Genomic DNA, 23,900 nt, shown 5'->3' with positions numbered 1-23,900 from the left:
GATGTAGGGCTTCTCATCCCCAAGTCCTAGATGAGGAATCTGGGACATGGAGAGGTCAAGTAGCCTGCTAGTGCCTCACAATCTGTGAACCCAGATCTTTGTGACTCTAGAGTCCCTGGATGTCAAGTTCAAGAGTGCAGACTGGGAACATAAGGTGTCTCCTCTCCCTCCCAGGATCCCATTAAAATAATAGCAAAGGAAGCCTTAAAAAGGAACAAATCCTTAGCCATAAAGGGGATGGGGTGGGGCATGAGTGCACACACTCCTGGAACTGGCAAGAGGATGGAGGAGGGCTGCCTAATGAAGCTGGGACCCTGGACAACCCCCAGAGAAGGGGGCTCAGCCACTCTGGTGCCCCTGAGAGGCTCTGGACTTCAAAAGCCAGGTGTGACAAGGACAGAAATGAGATGTAGAGTCAAGGGGGTGATTAAAATCTGTGGGCAGAAAGGGCTGGCAAGGAACTACCTCAAGTAACTTTTGTACAACAGCACTTGGACTAAATGCCTTCTTCCGGCTAAAGGGAAAGAAGAGCTGTAAACAAATACTGAGTAGACTTCTTTTTCATAGACATATGGATTAGCAATTCTCAGAATGCTTTCTGTGCCTTCTAGGATTAACTAAATTAGTAAATACATTGTAAATAATGCAGGTCAAGTTTCTCACTGTCAAAGGAGGGAATGACCAATATGGAAAGGAGAGAAAATAGAATAAACCATGCAGTGCTGTGTTGGAATTATAGTACTGGAATAAACTGGACGGATGGATGGATGGATGAATGGATGGGTAGATATGTATATGGGCATGTACATGTAAACATATTTATTTACATTTATATACATATATACAGATGTGTGTGTTCATGACATATATCTATTTTCTAGCTCTGTCCACTGAGAGGCCTGGAAATAACAATGCTCCAGTAGCAATGAACACACTTTGCACACAAATTTTGGTTTATAAATACCATTCGCCAGTAAAAGGATCCAGGCCTCCTTGGAGAAGTGGGTAATTCTAGGGCTGGGATGGGAAAGTTCAAGATGAGCCTGGAACATCTTACTGTGCCCAAAAGTAAGGAACTGCTTCAAGAATGATGGTGACATGTCAAAAGTACAGAGGACCACTTGAAGGGGCTCTCACTGGCAAAATCTGAGGCAATATGAGCATCAAAGTAACTAATGATAATAAAGGATTATAACCCATGAATAAAGGAAGAATTCACAAGTGGTCCCAGGGTGCGCTGGGGAGAGAAAAGATCTTGGCATCCTGACTGCATTAGGCCAGCCCTGGAAGGGAACAACCACTGGAAAAATTGTCCTCCACTTTCTCCACTCTGCCTCCAGAGCATGACTTACCCATTTGCTTCAAGGACATGCACTGTGCACATACCCTGGGCCTGGGCCTCTTCTAGGCAGTGAGGTTGCAGAGGCGAGCAAAACGTGACTGCTGACCTCCAGGAGCTTATGGTATAAGAGTCAAGAAAGTAAGTAACATCTATGACTATGGGGTGTGTAAAAGTGGCTTGCAAACTGTCTGTCGGTATGCTTACAGAAGGTGTTAGAGTAAAACTCTTCTGTAAGGAAGAACGTGGTGAGTACCATGGATGGGCTGGGCTGGGTTCATTGAACTTGAACTAAGGGCTGCAGGCATTCCAAGGAAGATGTGGGGGCATTAAGGAAGGTTCGATTCTAGAGGAGTGGGCATTTGAGGCAGTCATGCACCCACACAGGTCAAGGTTTCAAGATGTGGAGAGTGGGTCTGGGATGGTGTCTCTAGAGAAGTAAGTGGTGTGGGCCTAAATGTGGCAGCAGGAAAGTGCTCAGGGCTGCCATGGCAGGGTTTCTGTCATGGGGCTGGGCTGAGACGGTCAGACTACAAGGGAACCTTGAACCCTAGGCTTGAGTTTGGACTTGACTCCATGTGGGTTGGGAGCCCCAGGAGGTTTCTAAGCAGGACCAGTGCGTAATGAGAGCTAGGCTTTGGGAAGATTCTTCTAGGACAGGGGAACCAGTCAGGAGATTAGTGATAAATGTCCTTTGGAGCCAGATGAATCCCAAGGAACTGTGGGGAAATAAATTAATCTCTCCAGTGTCGTTTCCTCTTCTTCAAAATGGGTAACACTGGGGATTATCTTCAAAAGACCTGTTATGGCCCACAGGCTGGCCAATTAAAATAGGTACCAATGGCTGTCTTGCTGGAATTGCTGGGTCCTAGAGGCCCCCTGCAGTTCCAGGCACGAACTCTTCTCTTGCCAGATCATGGGGAGATCCAGGGAATTCTGGGGGGGAGTCCAGGGCAACTGGGGTGGTGGGAGAGAAGTCAGGGGTCTCGGGGCAGGAGCTGTTTACCAACTGACAGGGAAGTACCTCAATATTTGAACAACACATGGCTATGGTGGGGTGGCTGGGGTAAACATTAATTAGCCTGGGTGCTCCTGAAACACCCCATAAAGATGTGGCTCTCAAGAGAGAAGAAGATGTCTAGGATGACCAGGTTGAGCAAATGGATATATAATAGAGTCATTTATAGAGATGGGAAAGTGAACTGGGGGACAGGAGTAATAGACTCACAAGAGTCCCATTTTGGACATGTGAAGTTTTAGATGACTATGAAACATCCCAGTGGAGATGACACATGGACAGCTGGACGTATGAAGCTCTTCACAGAAGTGGCAACAGCAGTGATGAGGGTGGGCAGAAAGACATAGACTCAATAAATTTGTGACCTAACTGCATGTGAGGCGCTGAAAGAAGAGGTCGGGTGACTCCAGAGTTTTGCCCCTGGACAGGGAGAGAAATGCTAATGCCAAAGGGCAGCCAGGAGCAGGCACTCACTGGTTAAGAAAGATGAGTTCAGTGTGAGATGCTGGTGGGATACCTGGATGCAGACAATCAAGTGGAGATGCCCAGCAGATGGTTAGAAATACGGGGTTGCAAGGATTGTTGCTTGAGAGAGGTCCAGACGGGTGGCCTAGATTTTAGAAATATGGATCTCTAGGAGACCTTTAAGTCAAAGGTGAAGATCGTGAACAAGCTACTGGACATTTGGGAGGGCCATGTCAATAAGTGGAATCAGAAGTCAATTTGCAGGGGTTAATTATGGGGTTTGGTGAGGTTTTGGATGTGATGGCGATGAGGCTCATTTCATCATGCACTCAGCAACTATGTGCTGACATGTGTGGGTGGAAAAAGGAAGGAGGATGTGGGTAAGAATGGACTATGATACCAGGGTGATCTTAGATATCCCCAAAGCGGGTAGAGGACTGGGGAGGATTTCAGAGAAGGCGGTACTGCTCTTTGGAGAAGTCTGGATGAATCTGTCTCCTCCTCTGGGCTCCCCTGGACCCTGTGCTCACACACATCCATCAGAGCAGAGCTTTCATGGCTTACATACCTGTACATGGGTGTAAATGGACAAAGTTGTTCATGGCTGTCGGGGGTCATTTGGGGATTATGGTGGCCCCAGACCTCACCAACACACGCAGAGAGCTGAGAGGAATCAGTATCTCAGCCTTACTCTTTCCCATTCATAGCCCATGGGAATGCTGGAGCACACCAAAGAGAAACTCGATATTAGACATCTGTCACTTGTTGTTGGAACTTTTCTGCCTCCCCTACCTAACTGTGAGGTCCTCAAAGACAGGGGCCCTAGTGTAGGACTCTCTAAGTGGCAAAGAACAGAAACCCACTCTGGCTGGCTCAAGTGTAAAGGGGGCTGTGCCAGTGATAACTGAATCCCCCCAAAACCTAAGAAAGCATACCGAGACCTCAAGGGAGCAGAAAGCTGTCGGGACCTGAGGCCCCTACTCTGTCTGTCTGTCTTAATGTCTCTGTCCTTCTGTCTCCCTCAGGCCATGTAACCCTCTCTCTCTGCCTGTCTCTCTCTCCCTCTCACCCCCCTCTCTCCTCTCTCCTCTCTCCTTCTCTCTGTGCATCTGCTCCCTCCTCCTTCTCCTCTCTCTACTCTTGCTTCTTCTGGACTTTTCCCTTGCTGTGGCTCACATGGTCTCTCAGCTCCAGCTGTTTCCTTCCCCCAACCACCTGACAAGTGTCTTGTTTCAGATTTTCAAGAACATCTGACTGGCCTAGCTTGTCTGTTTAAGCCAAGTCTCTTAAGTCATTAGCTACCTTTGGAGGAGGTATCTCTCTCTGGTCTAAGAGTCAGAGCTGGGGCCATGCGTTAAATACAGTGGCCCTTTTTAGAGCCAGATACTGGCGTCAACCAACCAGCAGCCTCTTTATTCAGAGAATTCTCATTTCCTATGGCCAGGACCTCTTTGAATTCAACCTACTATTGAGTTGGCTGTTGGTTGTAACAACCAAGTCATTCTTGGCTCATCGAAAACCCATTGTCCACTGAGGCACCCAGATCTTTATCACAAAAATTGAGCTATCCCTACCTTGCCCTCCCCTAAACTATCCTGAGTAACTCTGCAGTCTCAGCGTGTTCTCCAAACACAGGATTTCTGCGCTGGTGCCATGATACAAAAGATTGTTTATCTCACCAAAGGAAGAGCCAAACTTTCTCAGATTGTCCTTTCTGGCTTCACATAGGGATGGGTTTTGTTTTTTTTTTTTTTTTATGAAAAAGGGAAAGAGATGTGAAGCATAAAAGGATTTTTGAGGTTTGCAAGTTGACATTGCACCATTAAATTAATTCTAACAAAAGCTCGATTTCACTAATCCTGAGAGGAACTTGATCTCCAGATGCACTGACTTACTGGTTGGGTGCCTGCACCACGAGGCCTCTTCCACAGCCCAGAGTTGGGTGTTTTTCCTTTTTAAAAGACTTTGAAGTTGCGAAGAGCATACATCATTTTTTAAGAGCAAACCCAAAAGACCTCTTGCAAGTAGTTTTGTTCAAGTGAAGGTTAAGTGAATTAAATAGAACAGTCCCCTTTCATAACAACAAAAGAAGAAGAAAGAGGAAGAGGAGAAGGACGGGGAGGTTCTTTTGTTCTTCCTCATCTCCCTGATAGGGAAGGCTGGGCGGCTCCAGGGCTTGGTTCTCAGACCTAGATTCTTTTCTAACTGTACTCACTCCCAAGAGGATCTTATTCGAGCTCAGTGATTTTAAATACCACCTATTTAAACTCTCTGAAGACTCTCAAATGCTCGTGTCCAGTCTGGACCTCGCCCCCAACTCCAAAGTCATATATCCAACTGCCCACTCAACATTCCTCTTGGGTGTCTCATAGTCAGCTCCAACTTAACCCATGCAACCTGCAGGACCTGCTTTGCCCTCAGCTTTCTCCATCTCAGTAAAATGCAAGTCCATCCTTCGAGCTGCTCAAACACAAAACATGACTCATTCATGATTCCCCTTCTTGCTCCCCACACACCCTACAGGAAATCGATCAGAAAATCCTGTTGGCTCTATCTTCAAAATATGTCCAGAATCTGACCATTTCTTGCTACTTCTACCGCTGCTACTCTGGTCTAGGCCTCCATGATTTCTTGCCATGTCATCAACGTAATTGCCTCCTAATTGTTCTTTTGCCCCCACAAAGTAGGCAGAGTGTTTCTTCTCCATCATGAGTTATATCATGACTTACAAGACTTACTTTGTACCAGGTACCATACACGGCAATTTAAATCCATCGCTTGTTCTCAAAATGTAATCCCCAAAAATGTTCAGTCTGCATTTTCCGGTTAAGGGAGTGAAATGAAATACCTTATCCAGAATCGCACAGCCATTCTTTGAAAGAGCTGGACCCAAACATCTCAAGGCCCTGGCTCTTTCCTTCAATCCAGTTGCTGACAATGAATCTGATTTTCATCCCCAGGAAATCCCTTTCTCAAAGCTCCCTGCTGAAGTCAGTGCAATCTAAAGCCAAGTTCATAAAAAGAGATTTTAACAAGATCAGGTAGGTAAAAATTGAAGAAAAGCGGGAAGAACATTTCTGTAGGTCAGTCCTCTTGATGGCAGTTTACCTGCCCAATTTATTCCGTTCAATCAGTAAATCTACCCAACTTATGGTGCGATATATCAGAAAGAGGTTTCTCCACCAGGTACCCTGGGGCCATATGAGGATAATACCAACCAGGGCCATATTTACTCTCCTTCCCCTCCTTGGGATTCTGGGCCCCGTAGCATCATTTATTTATTTTTCACATCATTCTGGGTGCAATGTTCCTCAGGCTCAGTACCTCTTTTATTTCAACAATGACAAAAATTGCACAAACAAATATCTGAGCACACCCTCCAAACATGGAGAAATGTCTATGCTTCAGAATTCACAAATGCCCGATCCAATCCATTTGTTTTTGTAAGCTTGAACTTTCACATTTAAAATAAACCATGTACTAGACAAAAGAATTCACTTTGGATCTGAGCCTTCCTTTGTGATCATCCTTCCTTCTTCTGGATTAAAAGCAAAAGACATCTGCATGTTTTGGATTCTCCAAAATCTAGTTTTGAGGGGTGTTGGGACCGCCCTCATTTTTGTTGGATGGGGATGCTGCTCAGTTTTTGTTTTTGTTTTTTTTCCTGAATGTTGAAAGCATTCTGGGAATGGAAAACTATACGGCAGGACCCTGAGGGCAGGGCACCTGGGTGACGGGTTCCCTAAGAGCAGTAAGGGACTGAGCGGAGAAGTTACCCCCTGGAAGATGCATAGCTTTGGGCAGCAACCTTGGCTCTGCATGGAGGCTGTCACCCATGACCCACAGGAATCTGCTTGTGCTTCAAATGTGGATATAGGGGGTGGGGTGGAGATTCTGATGGGCTAAAAATATCATGTGAACCAGAAAGGCTCTGAGAAAAGGTATTGTCTGCTATTAAGCAAGACACATCTCAGAACTACGAGAGGTGAAGAAGGGGAGTGTGCCAAAGCACAGAACCAGATTTGATACCAGCTGGCGATCAAGCTCCAGAAACACCAATAGGAGAGCAATAGGGAAGGGTTTTACTCTTCTAGAAGTCTGAAGACCCATCACAGTCCTTAGGGAACATGACACACACTGCAGAGAATGTCCTTTGGCTAGAGTAGGGACTCAAGCCATAGCTTAAAATCCACATCTCAATATTCATTTATTCATTCATTCATCCAATAAACTTGTTTCTTTTCTACTTCCTGCTAATGAGTCTCCTTGTCTTTACTCTTGCCTTTGTCTAATCCAATCCAGTCCCCCCAGAGCAGCCAGAGACACACTTCTAAAATGCTATTTGGTTGCTTACACCCTCTGGCAGAGGGAGAACAGACACCAGTGACTGAAAGGACTCCACTCCCTGTATCAAGAGCTCCTCTCCCTGAGTCCGGCTAAGTCTGCCCTCCTCCTTCCTGCTTAAAAGATCCACTGCTGACCTTGGACCCTTCACATACCTTCACTAGTTGTGTTAATATGAAGACCTGCGTGATCTCTCCTTTCATGTTGCATTAGAGTAATTCTTTGAACTCTCAGAGTTTAATCTTATTTTTTGGAGTTTTTAGAAGGAGAAAAAGGAGAATGGGGTAGGACAAATGATGCTGCCTCATTGTGATGCATTTACGTCTTCCCTCTGCCCCCAGATCCTCTCAATAAGACCTCCATATAACATCTACATATAACAGAGGGACTGTTAATGTAAATTTCAAAAAAAAAAAAACCCTATAGTTTTTGCTATGGTTAGAAGTAGGAATAGCAAACTACACTGGGGTAGATTGTACCTACTGTGGGGAAAAAATCAGCTGAGTGACCTCCCCTAACAAATATAAGGCAAATAAGTACTCGTGCACAGGAAAGAGATGTAACAAACTCTTGTAGCCTGACAAAGACTACCTCTCCCAAACATCTGTGATATATCTACTGTGGTAAATCTGCATAGGAGACAAGGGCATTGAGCCCCTGACCCTTTCCTTTTGCAGGAACATTATTACAATCTCACTGACATATTGGGAGGGCACCAATTGGAATCTGTGAGCAGAAAGTGATACCAAGGGCCCCAGAGGGGAACACATCATGAGGGTGATCTAGCTCGTGGTAAGAGCCTAAGTGGTCACGGACGAGGGAAGTGGGGTTTGGTGGAGCATGCAGCTGAGGCTGCAGGTCCCTCTCAACCAAGCCATCCTGACGTGGTGGTGTGCTTTGGGTGTAATGCCTGAGTCAAATGTATGAACTAAAAGAGCTGTAACTTTAGAACCTAAATAAGAGACACTCCTGTGACCCAAGAGGTTATATCAGTCAGCTAGAGAAGGTTACACTACAGTAACAAAAATCTCCAAAGTCTCAGTGGCTTACAACAGTAAAGGTTTATGTCTTAGTCATATTACATGCTGGCTATGGTTTGGCTGTAGCTCTGCTCCATAAACTCTTCATTCCAGGACTCAAAGTGAAGGAGCAACCCCACATTGCCATTTTTGTGGCAGAAGAAAAAGAGAGAGAGTGATGGTTCTTGAAGTTTCTGATTAGAAGCAGCACATGTTACTTCCATCTCACTGGCCAATGCAAGTCATAGGGCCAACCTGGAGAGCAGTGGAGTGAGAAATACAATCCTTTTACAAGGAGGGTAGAGACAATCTACCACAGAGAATTCTAGAATAGTGAGGGCATTTTTATGGCAACAATCCACAACTACTTGAGACATGTTTTCAACTATGACACCATATGATGGCAACAAAAACAGGGGCAGCAAAATCATCATTGGACCAATGAGACTCTAGGGTCTTCTCTCTGCCTAGCATTTGGAGGCAGGACTGTCCCTTTGGACAGTCTCTAAGGCTCTGAGGTTATTAGAAAATTCAAGGGGAAAAAAAAATACCTCCAGTGGAAGATACTGGACTTCCTGCTAAAAGACAGGCATGCGGGTGCTTAAAATTTTTAAGGAAGATGATTTTAGTTGTACTCCAAGCTGGGAAGGCAGTTCATAACAATTATATGCAAAATCAAGAAGGTGGCTTATGGTTGTAACAGTTAGCAGTCAATCAATAGTAACCATAGGCCAGATAAGCTCTGTTAAGCACTTCATATGAATTACTTTAATCCACACAGGAATTTATCAGTAGGTAGTATTATTACCCCTATTTTACAGAAATTAAGATTTATAAAGGTGAAGTATCCTTTCCAAGTGTACAGAGTTAGCAGGTGTAGAGTTCTGATTCAAACCCAAACCTCTCTAACTCCAGAATTTTCTCCCTAAACCACATTTGATTACCTCCCTCTAATACTCATCACTTCAGTCCCTTTTCCTCCTCTAATTTGACCCCATTTTTCTGTCTTTGCCTGTTTTTCTCTTGGACACTCCCTCTGCTACTGTAGCACCAGGAGCCTCTCCAAAGAAAGATTCCCATTCTCTGTCTCCACATCCTGAAAGTCAAAATTTAACCTGCTCAGGTCCAGCCCTAAAGGTCAAGATTGCTCTGCAGTGTCCTGGATTCCATACCCCTTCCTCATCTGCCAAGAATGGTCACCTCCCCTCCTCAAGTCCATCTCTGGCTGCAACTCTCTGCCACCATTCCCACACTGGGAGCGTCCAGCTCTGCTAGAAAAGAGGCAAGAGGGGCAGAGCCCAAAGCACACCCTGCAGCAAATGTACAGCAAGCAGAAGGCTAACTTGTCCTAATTCACAAGGAGAGGTTCCCATTTCTAGAAACAAACCTATCCAGCGAAGAACAACTCAGGAATTTTAAAACACTGAAAATACTCCAAGTGCCAGAGTCTTTCTGTGGCAGGCCCAGACCGTTCAAGGCCTTAAGCAGCCCCACACTTGGCATTTGGAGAGTCAGCAATTACCATTTCATCCGAACAAATAGCATGCTAAAGTTTACCCTTAGAAGGGTGACCATATGCTTTGAACCAAAACTAGGAAAACACTCAGTGAGAGATTTCTTTTCTGATTTGTGAATGTATTTAAAAGAAAAGTCTCCTGATAACCTAAAAATCCTATTGCATTTGGTTTTGCATTCGACGAAATCCCTTGTATAAATAAAAATACAATTCTATGAAATTGGAATTGTATATCCTCTCCTAATTACTCTGTCAAGGCAGGCTTACATCTGGAAGTCTCCTCCTAAAGTAGTGTTTCTCAACATGTGATCACCTTCTGTGCATGCTTTAAATTGATGTTCCTGGATTCTACCCCAGATTGGAGGTGGTAGTACAGGGAAATCTGTCATTTCTAACAAGGTTTCTAAGAAATTCCCACTGAAATTTGAGAACCACTGCCTTAAATAATGAAAGCCCCCCCCCCAAAAAAAAGACTAATGAGTTCATGTGAAATAGAAGTTTTGGAATCCCCCAAATGCCTATAACTTCTCTCAAAAACCAGTCCCTGCCATTACTTGTAAAAGATTGCTGGTATGTGGCCAAGATGGTGGAGTAAGAAGAGCCTGATCCCACCTCCTCCCAAAGGCACACCACAATCACAACTACTTACAGAAGGGAACTCACACAACTCAACATCAAACAAACAAAAAACCCAATTAAAAAATGGGCAGAAGAGAGAGATTGGTTCAAGATGGCAGAGTAGAAGGACATGCGCTCACTCCCTCTTGCGAGAGCACCAGAATCACAACTAACTGCTGAGCAATCATCGACAGGAAGACACTGGAACTCACCAAAAAAGAGACCCCACATCCAAAGACAAAGGAGAAGCTGCAGTGAGTTGGTAAGAGGAGCGCAATCAAAATAAAATCAAATCCCGTAACCACTGGGTGGGTGACTCACAAACTGGAGAACAATTATACCTCAGAAGTCCACCCACTGGAGTGAAGGTTCTGAGCCCCATGTCAGGCTTCCCAACCTGGGGGTCCGGCAATGGGAGAAGGAATTCCCAAAGAATCAGACTTCAAAGGCTAGTGGGATTTGATTGCAGGACTTCAACAGGACTGGGGGAAACAGCGTCTCCATGCTTGGAGGGTACACACAAAGTAGTGTGCACATCAGCACCTGGAGGGAAGGAGCAGTGACCCATAAGAGACCAAACCAGACCTACCTGCTAGTGTTGGAGGGTCTTTTACAGAGGCAGGAGGTGGCTGTGGCTCACTGCGGGGACAAGGAACCTGGCGGCAGAAGTTCTGGGAAGTACTCCTTGGCATGAGCCCTCCTGGAGTCCGCTATTAGCCCCACCAAAGAGCCTGTAGCCTCCAGTGCTGGGTCGCCTCAGGCCAAACAACCAACAGGGAGGAAACTAAGCCCCACCATCAGCAGACAGGTGAATTAAAGTTTTACTGAGCTCTGCCCACCAGAGAAACAGCCAGCTCTACCCACCAACAGGCCCTCCCATCAGGAAGCTTGCACAAGCCTTTGGATAGACTCATCCACCAGAGGGCAGACAGCAGAAGCAAGAAGAACTATAATCCTGCAGCCTGTGGAACAAAAACCACATTCACAGAAAGATAGACAAAATGAAAAGGCAGGGGACTATGTACCAGATGAAGGAACAAGATAAAACCCCAGAAAAACAACTAAAGGAAGTGGAGATAGGCAACCTTCCAGAAAAGAATTCAGAATAATGATAATGAAGATGATCCAGGACCTCGGAAAAAGAATGGAGGCAAAGATTGAGAAGATGCAAGAAATGTTTACCAAAGACCTGGAAGAATTAAAGAACAAACACCTAGAAGAATTAAAGAACAGAGATGAACAATACAATAACTGAAATGAAAAATACACTAGAAGGAATCAATAGCAGAATAACTGAGGTGGAAAAACGGATAAGTGACCTGGAAGACAGAATGGTGGAATTCACTACTACAGAACAGAATAAAGAAAAAAGAATGCAAAGAAATGAAGACAGCTTAAGAGACCTCTGGGACAACATTAAATGCACCAACATTTGCATTATAGGGGTACCAGAAGGACAAGAGAGAGAGAAAGGACTCGATAAAATATTTGAAGAGATTATAGTCAAAAACTTCCCTAACATGGGAAAGGAAATAGCCACCCAAGTCCAGGAAGCGCAGAGAGTCCCAGGCAGGATAAACCCAAGGAGAAACACGCTGAGACACATAGTAATCAAACTAACAAAAATTAAAGACAAAGAAAAATTATTAAAAGCAACAAGGGAAAAATGACAAACAATATACAGGGGAACTCCCATAAGGTTAACAGCTGATTTCTCAGCAGAAACTCTACAAGCCAGAAGGGAGTGGCATGATATATTTAAAGTGATGAAAGGGAAGAAACTACAACCAAGATTACTCTACCTAGCAAAGATCTCATTCAGATTTAACAGAGAAATCCAAAGCTTTACAGAGAAGCAAAAGCTAAGAGAATTCAGCGCCAACAAACCAGCTCTACAACAAATGCTAAAGGAACTTCTCTAGGTGGGAAACACAAGAGGAGAAAAGGACCTACAAAAACAAACCCATAACAATTAAGAAAATGGTTATAGGAACATACATATTGATAATTACCTTAAATGTGAATGGATTAAATGCTCTAACCAAAAGACACAGGCTCGCTGAATTGATAAAAAAAACAAGACCCATATATATGCTGTCTACAAGAGACCCACTTCAGACCTAGGGACACATACAGACTGAAAGTGAGGGGATGGAAAAAGATATTCCATGCAAATGGAAATCAAAAGAAAGCTGGAGTAGCAATACTCATATCAGATAAAATCGACTTTAAAATAAAGAATGTTACAAGAGACAAGGAAGGACACTACATAATGATCAAGGGATCAATCCAAGAAGATGATATAACTATGGTAAATATTTATGCACCCAACATAGGAGCACCTCAATACATAAGGCTAAATGCTAACAGCTCTAAAAGAGGAAATCAACAGTAACACAATAATAGTGGGGGACTTTAACACCTCAGTTACATCAATGGACAGATCATCCAGAGAGAAAATTAATAAGGAAACACAAGCTTTAAAAGACACAATAGACCAGATAGATTTAATTGATATTTATAGAACATTCCATCCAAAAACAGAAAATTACACTTTCTTCTCAAGTGCACATGGAACATTCTCCAGGATAGATCACATCTTGGGTCACAAATCAAGCCTCAGTAAATTTAGGAAAATTGAAATCATATCCAGTATCTTTTCCGACCACAACGCTGTGAGATTAGAAATCAATACAGGGAAAAAACTGTAAAAAACACAAAAACATGGAGGCTTAACAATATACTACTAAATAACCAAGAGATCACTGAAGAAATCAAAGAGGAAATGAAAAATTACCTAGAGACAAATGACAATGAAACCACGATGATCCAAAACCTATGGGATGCAGCAAAAGCAGTTCTAACAGGGAAGTTTATAGCAATAAAATCCTAGCTCAAGAAACAAGAAAAATCTCAAATAAATAGTCTAACTTTACTCCTAAAGGAACTAGAAAAAGAAGAACAAACAAAACCCCAAAGTTAGAAGGAAAGAAATCATAAAGATCAGAGCAGAAATAAATGAAATAGAAACAAAGAAAACAATAGCAAAGATCAATGAAACTAAAAGCTGGTTCTTTGAGAAGATAAACAAAATTGATAAACCTTAGCCAGACTCATCAAGAAAAAGAGGGAGAGGACTCAAATCAATAGAATTAGAAATGAAAAAGGAGAAGTTACAACAGACACTGCTGAAATACAAAGCATCCTAAGAGACTACTACAAGTAACTCTATGCCAATAAAATGGACAACCTGGAAGAAATGGACAAATTCTTAGAAAGGTATAACCTTCCAAGACTGAACCAGAAAGAAACAGAAAATATGGACAGACCAATCACAAGTAAGGAAATTGAAACTGTGATTTAAAATCTTCCAACAAACAAAAGCCCAGGACCAGATAGCTTCACAGGTGAATTCTACCAAACATTTAGAGAAGAGCTAACACCCATTCTTCTCAAACTCTTCCAAAATATAGCAGAGGGAGGAACACTCCCAAACTCATTCTACAAGGCCACCATCACCCTGATACCAAAACCAGACAAAGATACAACAAAAAAAGAAAATTACAGACCAATATCACTGATGAATATAGATGCAAAAATCCTCAACAAAATACTAGCAAACAGAATCCAACAACACATTAAAAGGATCATACGTCATGATCAAGTGAGATTTATCCCAGGGATGCAAGTATTCTTCAATATAGGCAAATCAATCAATGTGATATACCATATTAACAAATTGAAGAATAAAAACCATATGATCATCTCAATGGATACAGAAAAAGCTTTTGACAAAATTCAACACCCATTTATGATAAAAACCCTCCAGAAAGTGGGCATAGAGGGAACTTACCTCAATATAATAAAGGCCATATATGACAAATCCACAGCCAACATCATTCTCAATGGTGAAAAACTGAAACCATTTCCTCTAAGATCAGGAACAAGACAAGGTTGTCCACCCTCACCACTATAATCCAACATAGTTTTGGAAGTCCTAGCCACTGTAATCAGAGAAGGAAAAGAAATAAAAGGAATACAAATTGGAGAACAAGAAGTAAAAATGTCACTGTTTGCAGATGACATGATACTATAGATAGAGAATCCTAAAGAGGTCACCAGGAAACTACTAGAGCTAATCATTGAATTGGGTAAAGTTGCAGGACACAAAATTAATGCACAGAAATCTCTTGCATTCTCATACACTAACAATGAACGATAAGAAAGATAAATTAAGGAAATAATCCCATTCACCTTTGCCACAAAAAAAATAAAATACCTAGGAATAAACTTACTTAAGGAGGTAAATGGCCTGTACTCAGAAAACTATAAGACACTGATGAAAGAAATCAAAGATGACACAAACAGGGGCTTCCCTTGTGGCGCAGTCGTTGAGAGTCCGCCTGCTGATGCAGGGGACACGGGTTCGTGCCCCAGTCCAGGAAGATCCCACATGCTGCGGAGCGGCTAGGCCCGTGAGCCATGGCTGCTGAGCCTGTGCATCCAGAGCCTGTGCTCCACAACAGGAGAGGCCACAACAGTGAGAGGCCCGCGTACCACAAAAAAAAAAAAAAAAAAAAAAAAAAGATGACACAAACAGATGGAGACATATACCATGTTCTTAGATTGGAAGAATCAGTATTGTGAAAATGACTATACTACCCAAAGCAATCCACAGATTCAATGCAATCCCTAATAAATTACCAAAGGCTTTTATTACAGAAGTAAAACAAAAAATCTTAATATTTATATGGAGACACAAAAGGCCCTGAATAGCCAAAGCAATCTTGAGGGAAAAAAAGCAATCTTGAGGGAGCTGGAGGAATCAGACTCCCTGACTTCAGACTATACTACAAAGCTACACTAATCAAGACAATATGGTACTGGCACAAAAACAGAAATAGAGGTCAATGGAACTGGATAAAAAGCCCAGACATAAACCTATGCATCTATGGTCAACTAATCTATGACAAAGGATGCAAGAATATACAACGGAGAAAAGACAGTCTATTCAATAAGTGGTGCTGGGAAAACTGGACAGCTACATGTAAAAGAATGAAATTAGAACACTCCCTAACACCATACACAAAAATAAACTCAAAATGGATTAGAGACCTAAATGTAAGACCAGACACTATAAAACTCTTAGAGGAAAACAGAGGAAGAACACACTTTGACATAAATCACAGCAGGATCTTTTTTGACCCACCTCCTAGAGTAATGGAAATAAAAAATAATAATAAACAAATGGGACATAATGAATCTTCAAAGCCTTTGCATAGTGAAGGAAACTATAAACAAGACAAAAAGACAACCCTCAGAATGGGAGAAAATATTTGCAAACGAATCAACAGACAAAGGATTAATCTCCAAAATATATAAACAGCTCATGCAGCTCAATATTAAAAAACAAGGGCTTCCCTGGTGGCGCAGTGGTTGAGAGTCCGCCTGCCGATGCAGGGGACACGGGTTCATGCCCCGGTCCGGGAAGATCCCACATGCCGCAGAGCAGCTGGGCCCGTGAGCCATGGCCGCTGAGCCTGCACGTCCAGAGCCTGTGCTCCGCAACAGGAGAGGCCACAACAGTGAGAGGCCCGTGTACCGCAAAAACAAACAAACAAGACATACAGATGCCCAAGAGGCACATGAAATGCTGCTCAACATCACTAATTATTAGAGAAATGCAAATCAAAACTACAATGAGGTGACTTCCCTGGTGGCACAGTGGTTAAGAGTCTGCCTGCCAATGCAGGGGACATGGGTTCTAGCCCTGGTCCAGGAAGATCCCACATGCAGCAGAGCAACTAAGCCCGTGAGCCACAACTACTGAAGCCGGTGCGCCTATAGCCCATGCTCTGCAACAAGAGAAGCCACCGCAATGAGAAGCCCATGCACCGCAATGAAGAGTAGCCCCTGCTCACCGCAACTAGAGAAAGCCTGCACGCAGCAACGAAGACCCCACGCAGCCAAAAATAAATTAATTAATTAATTAATTAATTAAATTAAAAAAAATATCTACAATGAGGTATCACCTCACACTGGTTAGAGTGGGCATCATAAGAAAATCTACAAACAACAGATGCTGGAGAGGGTGTGGAGAAAAGGGAAGCCTCTTGCACTGTTGATGGGAATGTAAATTGATACAGCCACTATGGAGAACAGTATGGAGGTTCCTTAAAAAACTAAAAATAGAACTACCATACGACCCAGCAATCCCACTACTAGGCATATACCCTGAGTAAACCATAATTCAAAAAGAGTCATGTACCACAATGTTCACTGCAGCACTATTTACAATAGCCAGGACACGGAAACAACCTAAGTGTACATCAACAGATGAATGGATAGAGAAGATGTGGTACTTATATACAATGGAATTACTCATCCATAAAAAGGACTGAAATTGGGTCATTTGTAGAGACGTGGATGGACCTAGAGACTGTCATACAGAGTGAAGTAAGTCAGAAAGAGAAAACAAATATCGTATATTAACGCATGTATGTGGAATCTAGAAAAATGGTACAGATGAACCGGTTTGCAAGGCAGAAATAGAGACACAGATGTAGAGAACAAACGTATGGACACCAAGGGGGGAAAGCAGTGTGTGTGGGTGGGGGGGATGAACTGGGAGATTGGGATTGGCATATATGCACTAATATGCATAAAATAGATAACTAATAAGAATTTGCTCTATTAAAAATTATATTAAATTTTAAAAAAAGAAAGGAAAAAACATATCAAGGAAAGGATACATGAAGAATCCAGTTTCAAGGAAAATATGCCCCAAGAAACAAAAAAGTTTCCCACAAGTGCTTCATGCTTTGGAATAAATGAATGAGAGCCAAAGTCTATAAACTGAGCATTCAAATAGTACACATTGATGGGGTTCAGGACACACTACCCCAAAATATGGCATCTTGGTGTACCGTATATTTTAAGAAGAAATTTGAGAAAATGATGGAAGCAAGAAGGTCACTCTGACCTTCCTCTGCCCTTCTCCCTTGAAAGAAGCATTAAAACCCTCAAGTGAGAGGAACATCCTTGTCTCCAAAGACAAAGTGACACCTGGAAGAATCTGAACAAGCAGGCCTTGTTAGATTTCCCCAAGTTTACTATAATTACCTCTTACTTCTTGACCTATCATATTCCTCCACGACTGTGTACTCTTGATCAAACCTAGCATAAAAAGACTCAGGTCTAACTGTCAAAAAAACCCCCCACATTTCAAAAAGACACATGCACCCCAACGTTTATTGCAGCACTATTTACAATAGCCAGGACATGGAAGTAACCTAAATGCCCATAGACAGACGAAAGGATAAAGAAGATGTGGTACATATACACAATGGAATATTACTCAGCCATAAAAAGAAACAAAATTGGGTCATTTGTAGAGATGTGAAGGGACCTAGAGGCTGTCATACAGAGTGAAGTAAGTCAGAAAGAGAAAAACAAATATCGTACATTAACGCATATATGTGGAATCTAGAAAAATGGTACAGATAAACTGGTTTGCAAGGCAGAAATAGAGATGCAAATGTAGAGAACAAATGTATGGACACCAAGGTGGGAAAGCAGGGAGGGGCGGGTGGTGGTGGGATGAACTGAGAGATTGACATATATACACTAATATGTATAAAACAGATAACTAATAAGAACCTGCTGTATAAAATTAAAAATAAATAAATAAAAATTTTTTAAATGGGCAGAAGATTTGAATAGATATTTTTCCAAAGAAGACATACAAATGGCCAACAGACATATGAAAAGATGCCCGAAGGGCACAGGACCAGCTGCTATTTTTATATACTTTTTACAACTGAAGCTTGGGTTTTGGAAAACCTGGGAGGCTTTGGGGAAGAAGCTCAGGTTACGGGGATCAGGCCCGAGGATGGAATTCATGACTCTTGGACTCTGGCACCTGAATAAGGACAAACCTGAAAGACAAGGTAGCCCAGACACTTGCTGATCTGACCAAGGGGCCTGAGTATGGAACAGAATGAAGAAAGTGCCCAGTCAAAATGCACAACTAGGCAGGATCCATAACAGAACTGCTGGCTCCAGGCTACTTATCTGGAATTCCAGCTGTTGCCGACTTGGGCTTCCCTGTCCTCAGGTTCACCGCTAGAGATGCATCACCAACTTACTTTAGATCCATGCTGTTGAGGGACAATGAAACAATTGCTGCTTACCCCTTGGTCACTACACATGCCAATCAGAATCCACAGTGTGCACCTGCCATTGGGTCACTTCCTCTAGCATCTGCCCAGCTGGGGGCTTTGGGGAAGAAAGCAGGTAATCCTGGCCTCCAGCCCTCCTGCTTATCCTGCTGTAAGTAATCATTCATCCACTCTGACTCCTGACCCACCCAGACGTCTGAGGCCCCACCTCATCTCTCTCCTGGACTACTGCAGCAGCCTCCAGTTTGCCCTCCCTACCCCCAACTCCTACCACACAAATCCACTGCACAGAAAGCTACTCCATCAGTTTTCTTAAGGCGCAGTCAGGATCAGGTGCTCAAGCTGGTCTGAACCTCTTCAGTGTCATCCTCACTGCTTAGAGAATAAAGTCTAAATCCCTCAATGGGACATCAAGATCTTACACAATCCAGGCACAACTTTCCCTTCTCATTTCATTTCCCATTCTAGTCTCACATGGATCCCCACCCTGTGCTTGAGCCATATTTAAATTCTTGTTCTCCTATAATGTTCTGCATGTTCCAACCGTCCTATCTTTTCAGCCTATTCTTTCCCCTCTGAAGCCCTCCTTTGTCTCTGCACTCATTGAAATCCTAGCTATTCTTTACAGCTCATTCTTTTTTTTTAACATCTTTATTGGAGTATGATTGCTTTACAATGGTGTGTTAGTTTCTGCTTTATAACAAAGTGAATCAGCTATACATATACATATATCCCCATATCTCCTCCCTCTTGTGTCTCCCTCCCACCCTCCCTATCCCACCCCTCTAGGTGGTCACAGAGCACTGAGCTGATATCCCTGTGCTATGTGGCTGCTTCCCACTAGCTATCCATTTTACACATGGTAGTACATATAAGTCCATGCCACTCTCTCACTTTGCCCCAGCTTACCCTTCCCCCTCCCTGTGTCCTCAAATCCATTCTGCGTCTTCATTCCTGTCCTGTCCCTAGGTTCCTCATAACCACATATTTTATTTATTTTTTTATTATTATTTTTAAAAATAAATTTATTTCTTTTATGTATTTATTTATGGCTGTGTTGGGTCTTCCTTGCTGCACGTGGGCTTTCTCTAGTTGTGGTGAGTGGGGACTACTCTTTGTTGTGGTGAGCAGGCTTCTAATTGCAGTGGCTTCTCGTGTTGTGGAGCACAGGCCCTAGGCACACGGACTTCAGGAGTTATGGCACACGGGCTCAGTAGTTGTGGCTCGCGGGCTCTAGAGCACAGGCTCAGCAGTTGTGGCACACAGGCTTAGTTGCTTCGTGGCATGTGGGATCCTCCCAGACCAGGGCTCGAACCCATGTCCCCTGCACCGGCAGGCGGATTCCTAACCACTGCGCCACCAGGGAAGCCCCATAACCACATATTTTAGATTCCACTTCCTCCATAAAGCCTTCTTAGTTGGAAGTAACTTCTCATTTCTCTCTGCCTCTAAGTACTTGTCATCATCTAAGTAGCCATCCTTGTCGCTCTCTGCCTGTGTTTTCAGTTTAACCCTTATTTGAATGTCAGCTCTTTGAGGGCAGTGTCATGTATTAAATTGCTAGCATGGTGTGTATATTCAATAAATATTTGCTGAAGCTGAACTTATCTAGAGGATGAAATTAGACAGGGAGTTCTGGGGCAGTTAATAGAAGAAAGAAAGAATAGAGATCCTGGCCCTGTGTCCTCACAAAGCCAGCACGCCCTCAAGAATGAGGCTGGGGAGGAAGTCTCAGTGCCCCTAGGCGTGGCCACATCCCAAGGGCTCACTACTGTCTCCAGCCACATAAATCCTGCCGCAGTGTTCAGAGACAGAGCCTTGACCTGGTGAGAAGCAGACACAACAACTGTCCGAACCCAGGTCACCTGGGTGTTAAGATGCTGAGACGTTAATGCCAGAAGCATGCAGCCCAGACTCAAGCACCCACGTTCGTGTGTCCTTCTCAGGGCATGATATGGCTCTCTTGGAGGAGGGGCAGGGAGAGTCAGCCATGACATTACATTGCGCTCCCATGAACAGCATCAAGATGGCTTGAGGTGTGCAGAAGTGATAGAGGTCATGAAAAGGCTTCTGTTTCGCTCTGCACAAGCCCTGACGTCTTTGGCTTTCAGCTTCCCCACTTCCTCTGGTCTGGCATAAAGAAGGCCCAGTTGTCAGCTCTGGGCACTGCTTGCACTCCTGCCCTCCCATAGGAACCCAGGTTTCCTACAGAACAGAGGGAGTCGTGAGCTGTCATCCCCTGAACTTCTCAGGGAACGAATTCCCGGAGATGTGGGAATTTGCCATGAGGCAGGAAGCTTTTTCCTAGTGACTTGGGTTGGAGGTAGGAGGAAAAGGAGGTGAACAGAGGATCTGGCCTTGGCCCTAGCCCTAGGGTTCCAGCATGCACAGCAGGCTCGGGGATAGCCTGTGTGACAATTGGGAGTCCACCACCCGACCACCACTGCCACCGCTGCTCAGGGAAAAGGGAAAAATAAAAACCTCTGTAAGATGAGCTCCTACACACAAACCTGGAGGCTTATGGGGCCCCACAAACCTGCCACTAACAGAGAGTGACTGATACAATAGGTATCTCAGTAGAACGCAGTTCTCTTAGAAGGTTGAATGGTTACCATTGAATTCCACTAAAATCCCATCAGTTATCAGAGCTTTATAAGAGCTCCTGACAAATAATGATAACTTACTGTTATGGGTTGAAGTCCTAACCCCCAGTACCTCATAATGTGACCATATTAGAAACAGGATTGTTGCAGATGTAATTAGTTAAGATGAGGTCACTAGGGTGGGCCAGATTCAATGACTGGTGTCTTATAATGAGGGAAATATGGACAGATACACACACACACACACACACACAAAGGAGAGCACCATGTGAACAGGCACAGAAGATGGCCATCTACAACCAAGGAGAGAGGCCTGGAATAGATTCTTGCCAAACAGCACTCAGTAGGAACCAACACTGCAGACATCTTGATTCACACTTCTAGCCTCCAGATCTGTGAGACAACATATTTCTGTTGTTTAATCCACTCAGTTCATGGTACTTTGTTATGACATTCCTAACAAATGAACACTCTTACCATTGAAAAATTCTCACTATAAGTCATGATCACTTATTTCAGTTAGCCCTAAAACAACCCAATGAGTCAGGTACTTTTATTTATCCTCATTTTTCCAAACGAGGGCTCTGAGGCTATGAAACGTTAAGAAATTTGCCCAAAGTATTAAGTTGTGGAGCCAAGATTTGAACTCTGCTGCCTGACTCTGAAATCCGTGTTCTTTTCTGCACCACCCACCACTGCCTCAGAAAGAAGGGAAGTCCTGATGAATAATTCTGTCATGGGAACCAGGCCCACGTGAGCTCTGCCTGGTAGTCGTGCTCTCCATGTGGACACATTCAATTCATTGTTGTCAACACAATGGGCTTCCTGACATGCCACTGGGGTAGACAACACCTGGCAGCTCCCAGATGGCCACACAGGAGCCAGGGTGGATGACAGGCCAGCAAGGGCCAACAGGTGAGGCCCAGCTGACAGGATTTGGCAAGAGGGTGAGGCCAGTATTCATGGACCTGACAGGTTCAGTCATGGTTCTACAGGGTGGGTGGCACTGGGCACTAAGAGAAGCCAGTGAGAATTCTGTGAAGGCAGGAAACAGACGAGCAGTTATTAGGAATTGAGCCTGAAAAGGAATAAGGACAAGACAGGGGCAGAAATGCAGGATCTGGGACCCACGGAGACCAAAGAGGCTGAAATTCAAGGCCAGAAGGTGGAGAGAGACTACAGGAGCCCCTCAAGGAAGATGCTGTCCAAGGTCAGAAGTAACTGGTCTCTGAGGATGATGCCTGTAGGTTTGACTTTGGTGAGAACAAGGTAGAGTTGAGAAGAGGCTTCTTGTCTAACTACTGGAGAAATAACTTATCTTGTGCAAATGAAGCAAATGGGGGAAATCCCGTGTAAGGCAGTTGCCCCAACTGCAGGCTTAGAGCCATCCTGGCTTTCATTTGGGGTTTCTCCACCCTACTCTGCCTGGTTCAAGTCCAAGGGTCATGAAAGGCCTTTAACAGCTCTGGACAGAACACGCCTTCCTCGTTTCTCTCCTGATTCTGAGCCCTGACTTCCTACGAGATAGGGTCCTAACACTCCCAGCAGATGTGCCCCAGCCACTTCCCAAGTGTTTCCTAGCCACTATCAGCAAGCAACCATCGCTTCCCTGAGTGTCTGGGGTCTCAGATATGAGCTTATGGGCTTCGCCAGTTGGGACCAAGGCCAGCCTTCAGGAAGTTGGTGGCAGGGGACTTGCTTCCCTTCTGAGCTCTATTTACCCATCTTCACACCATTGCAGGACTTCCTCACCCTACCTTCTGTGGGACATGGATAAGCATTTTAAATGTCATTATTTGTATATTCTAATCTAATGTACATTTTGAAAAGGTAAAATTTTATAAGTAGCAGCATAATTCTTACAGCGCTTTGGGATAAGTTTAACAAACGATGTCACAAGAACCGTAGAGAAATTCTGCTTTTTGACCCAGTAATAGCACCCTTGCAATGTCATTCTAAGGAAACATTCAAGAGATGAGGAATATACTCATTCATGAATTTAGTAAGCTTGCTAAAGATGTGAGGGCATGTGAGGGATCACTATGCAGGGCACTCTATTCCATCTTGCCAGCAACCTCTGACTTCCTGCATTCCCCTCACCCCTTTTCATTTGTCCACCCAGATGACCTCTGAGGCTGCAAATCCCGCCCCCCCATTCTAAAGAGCAACTCAGCTCTCCATAACACCTTCCCCAACACTCCCCCACCCAAACCCCCCCAAATGCTCCATTCAACACTCTCACTCCCCACTCCAGAGAAGGCAGTAAAAAGTGGTTATTCTTAGCATAGTTTTCCTCTTCCTCTCACATATACTATGGAAATTAAAAAGCTATTAGAAAAGAGAGAGGGTTAGCTCTGTATGTGCTGACATGAACAAAAGATGTTGATGATTTATCATCAAATGAAACAAACAGACAAGTTGCAGGGCCATATATACAGTGTGATACCTTTGTATCCATGAGGTCTGGCAGGCTCTGTGTCAATCTGTTAGCTGTAGTTTCTTTCCTGTGGGGAGGAAATGGGATTGAGGTTATAATGGAGAGCATTCACTTTCTTACTCCATATAAATATATTATTTGAACTTTGTTTATTTTACAATGAAAATGTATTGATTGTGCAAGTAAGAAAGAAAAGACGATGCAGGATTTCAGCATGGGGAAAGCAGGCCAAGGATTGCCAAGGCCCTGCCCTCTTGGAGAAGCAAATTTTTACCCTCAGCTAGTTTGCTCATTTTTCCCCAACTGCCTCAGGAAGCTGAGAGAGAGTGGGCTCTCCCGTTGGAGGCATTGCTCAGAAAGC

At 43.8% G+C, this 23,900-nt stretch overlaps 1 protein-coding gene across 4 annotated transcripts in view; it reads right to left on the bottom strand.

Moving 5' to 3' along the window:
* The window catches only part of IRAG1 (inositol 1,4,5-triphosphate receptor associated 1), a 176,978-nt gene that overhangs the window by 125,522 nt on the left and 27,556 nt on the right, over positions 1 to 23,900 (bottom strand). For all 4 annotated transcript variants that reach the window (XM_060303505.1, XM_070046143.1, XM_060303504.1 and 1 more), the window contains exon 3: positions 23,549 to 23,606. Coding sequence is in view for 1 of the 4 variants with exons in the window: in XM_070046143.1 (XP_069902244.1) it covers positions 23,549 to 23,560 (12 nt within the window). In the remaining 3 variants the exon portion in view is untranslated. The remainder of the gene's footprint in view (positions 1 to 23,548; positions 23,607 to 23,900) is intronic.

The sequence above is a fragment of the Globicephala melas genome, chromosome 8 (assembly GCF_963455315.2).
Source record: "Globicephala melas chromosome 8, mGloMel1.2, whole genome shotgun sequence".
Classification (NCBI taxonomy): Eukaryota; Metazoa; Chordata; class Mammalia; order Artiodactyla; family Delphinidae; genus Globicephala; species Globicephala melas.
Note: the sequence above shows the minus strand (reverse complement) of the source record. Positions and strands in the feature narration are given on the sequence as shown.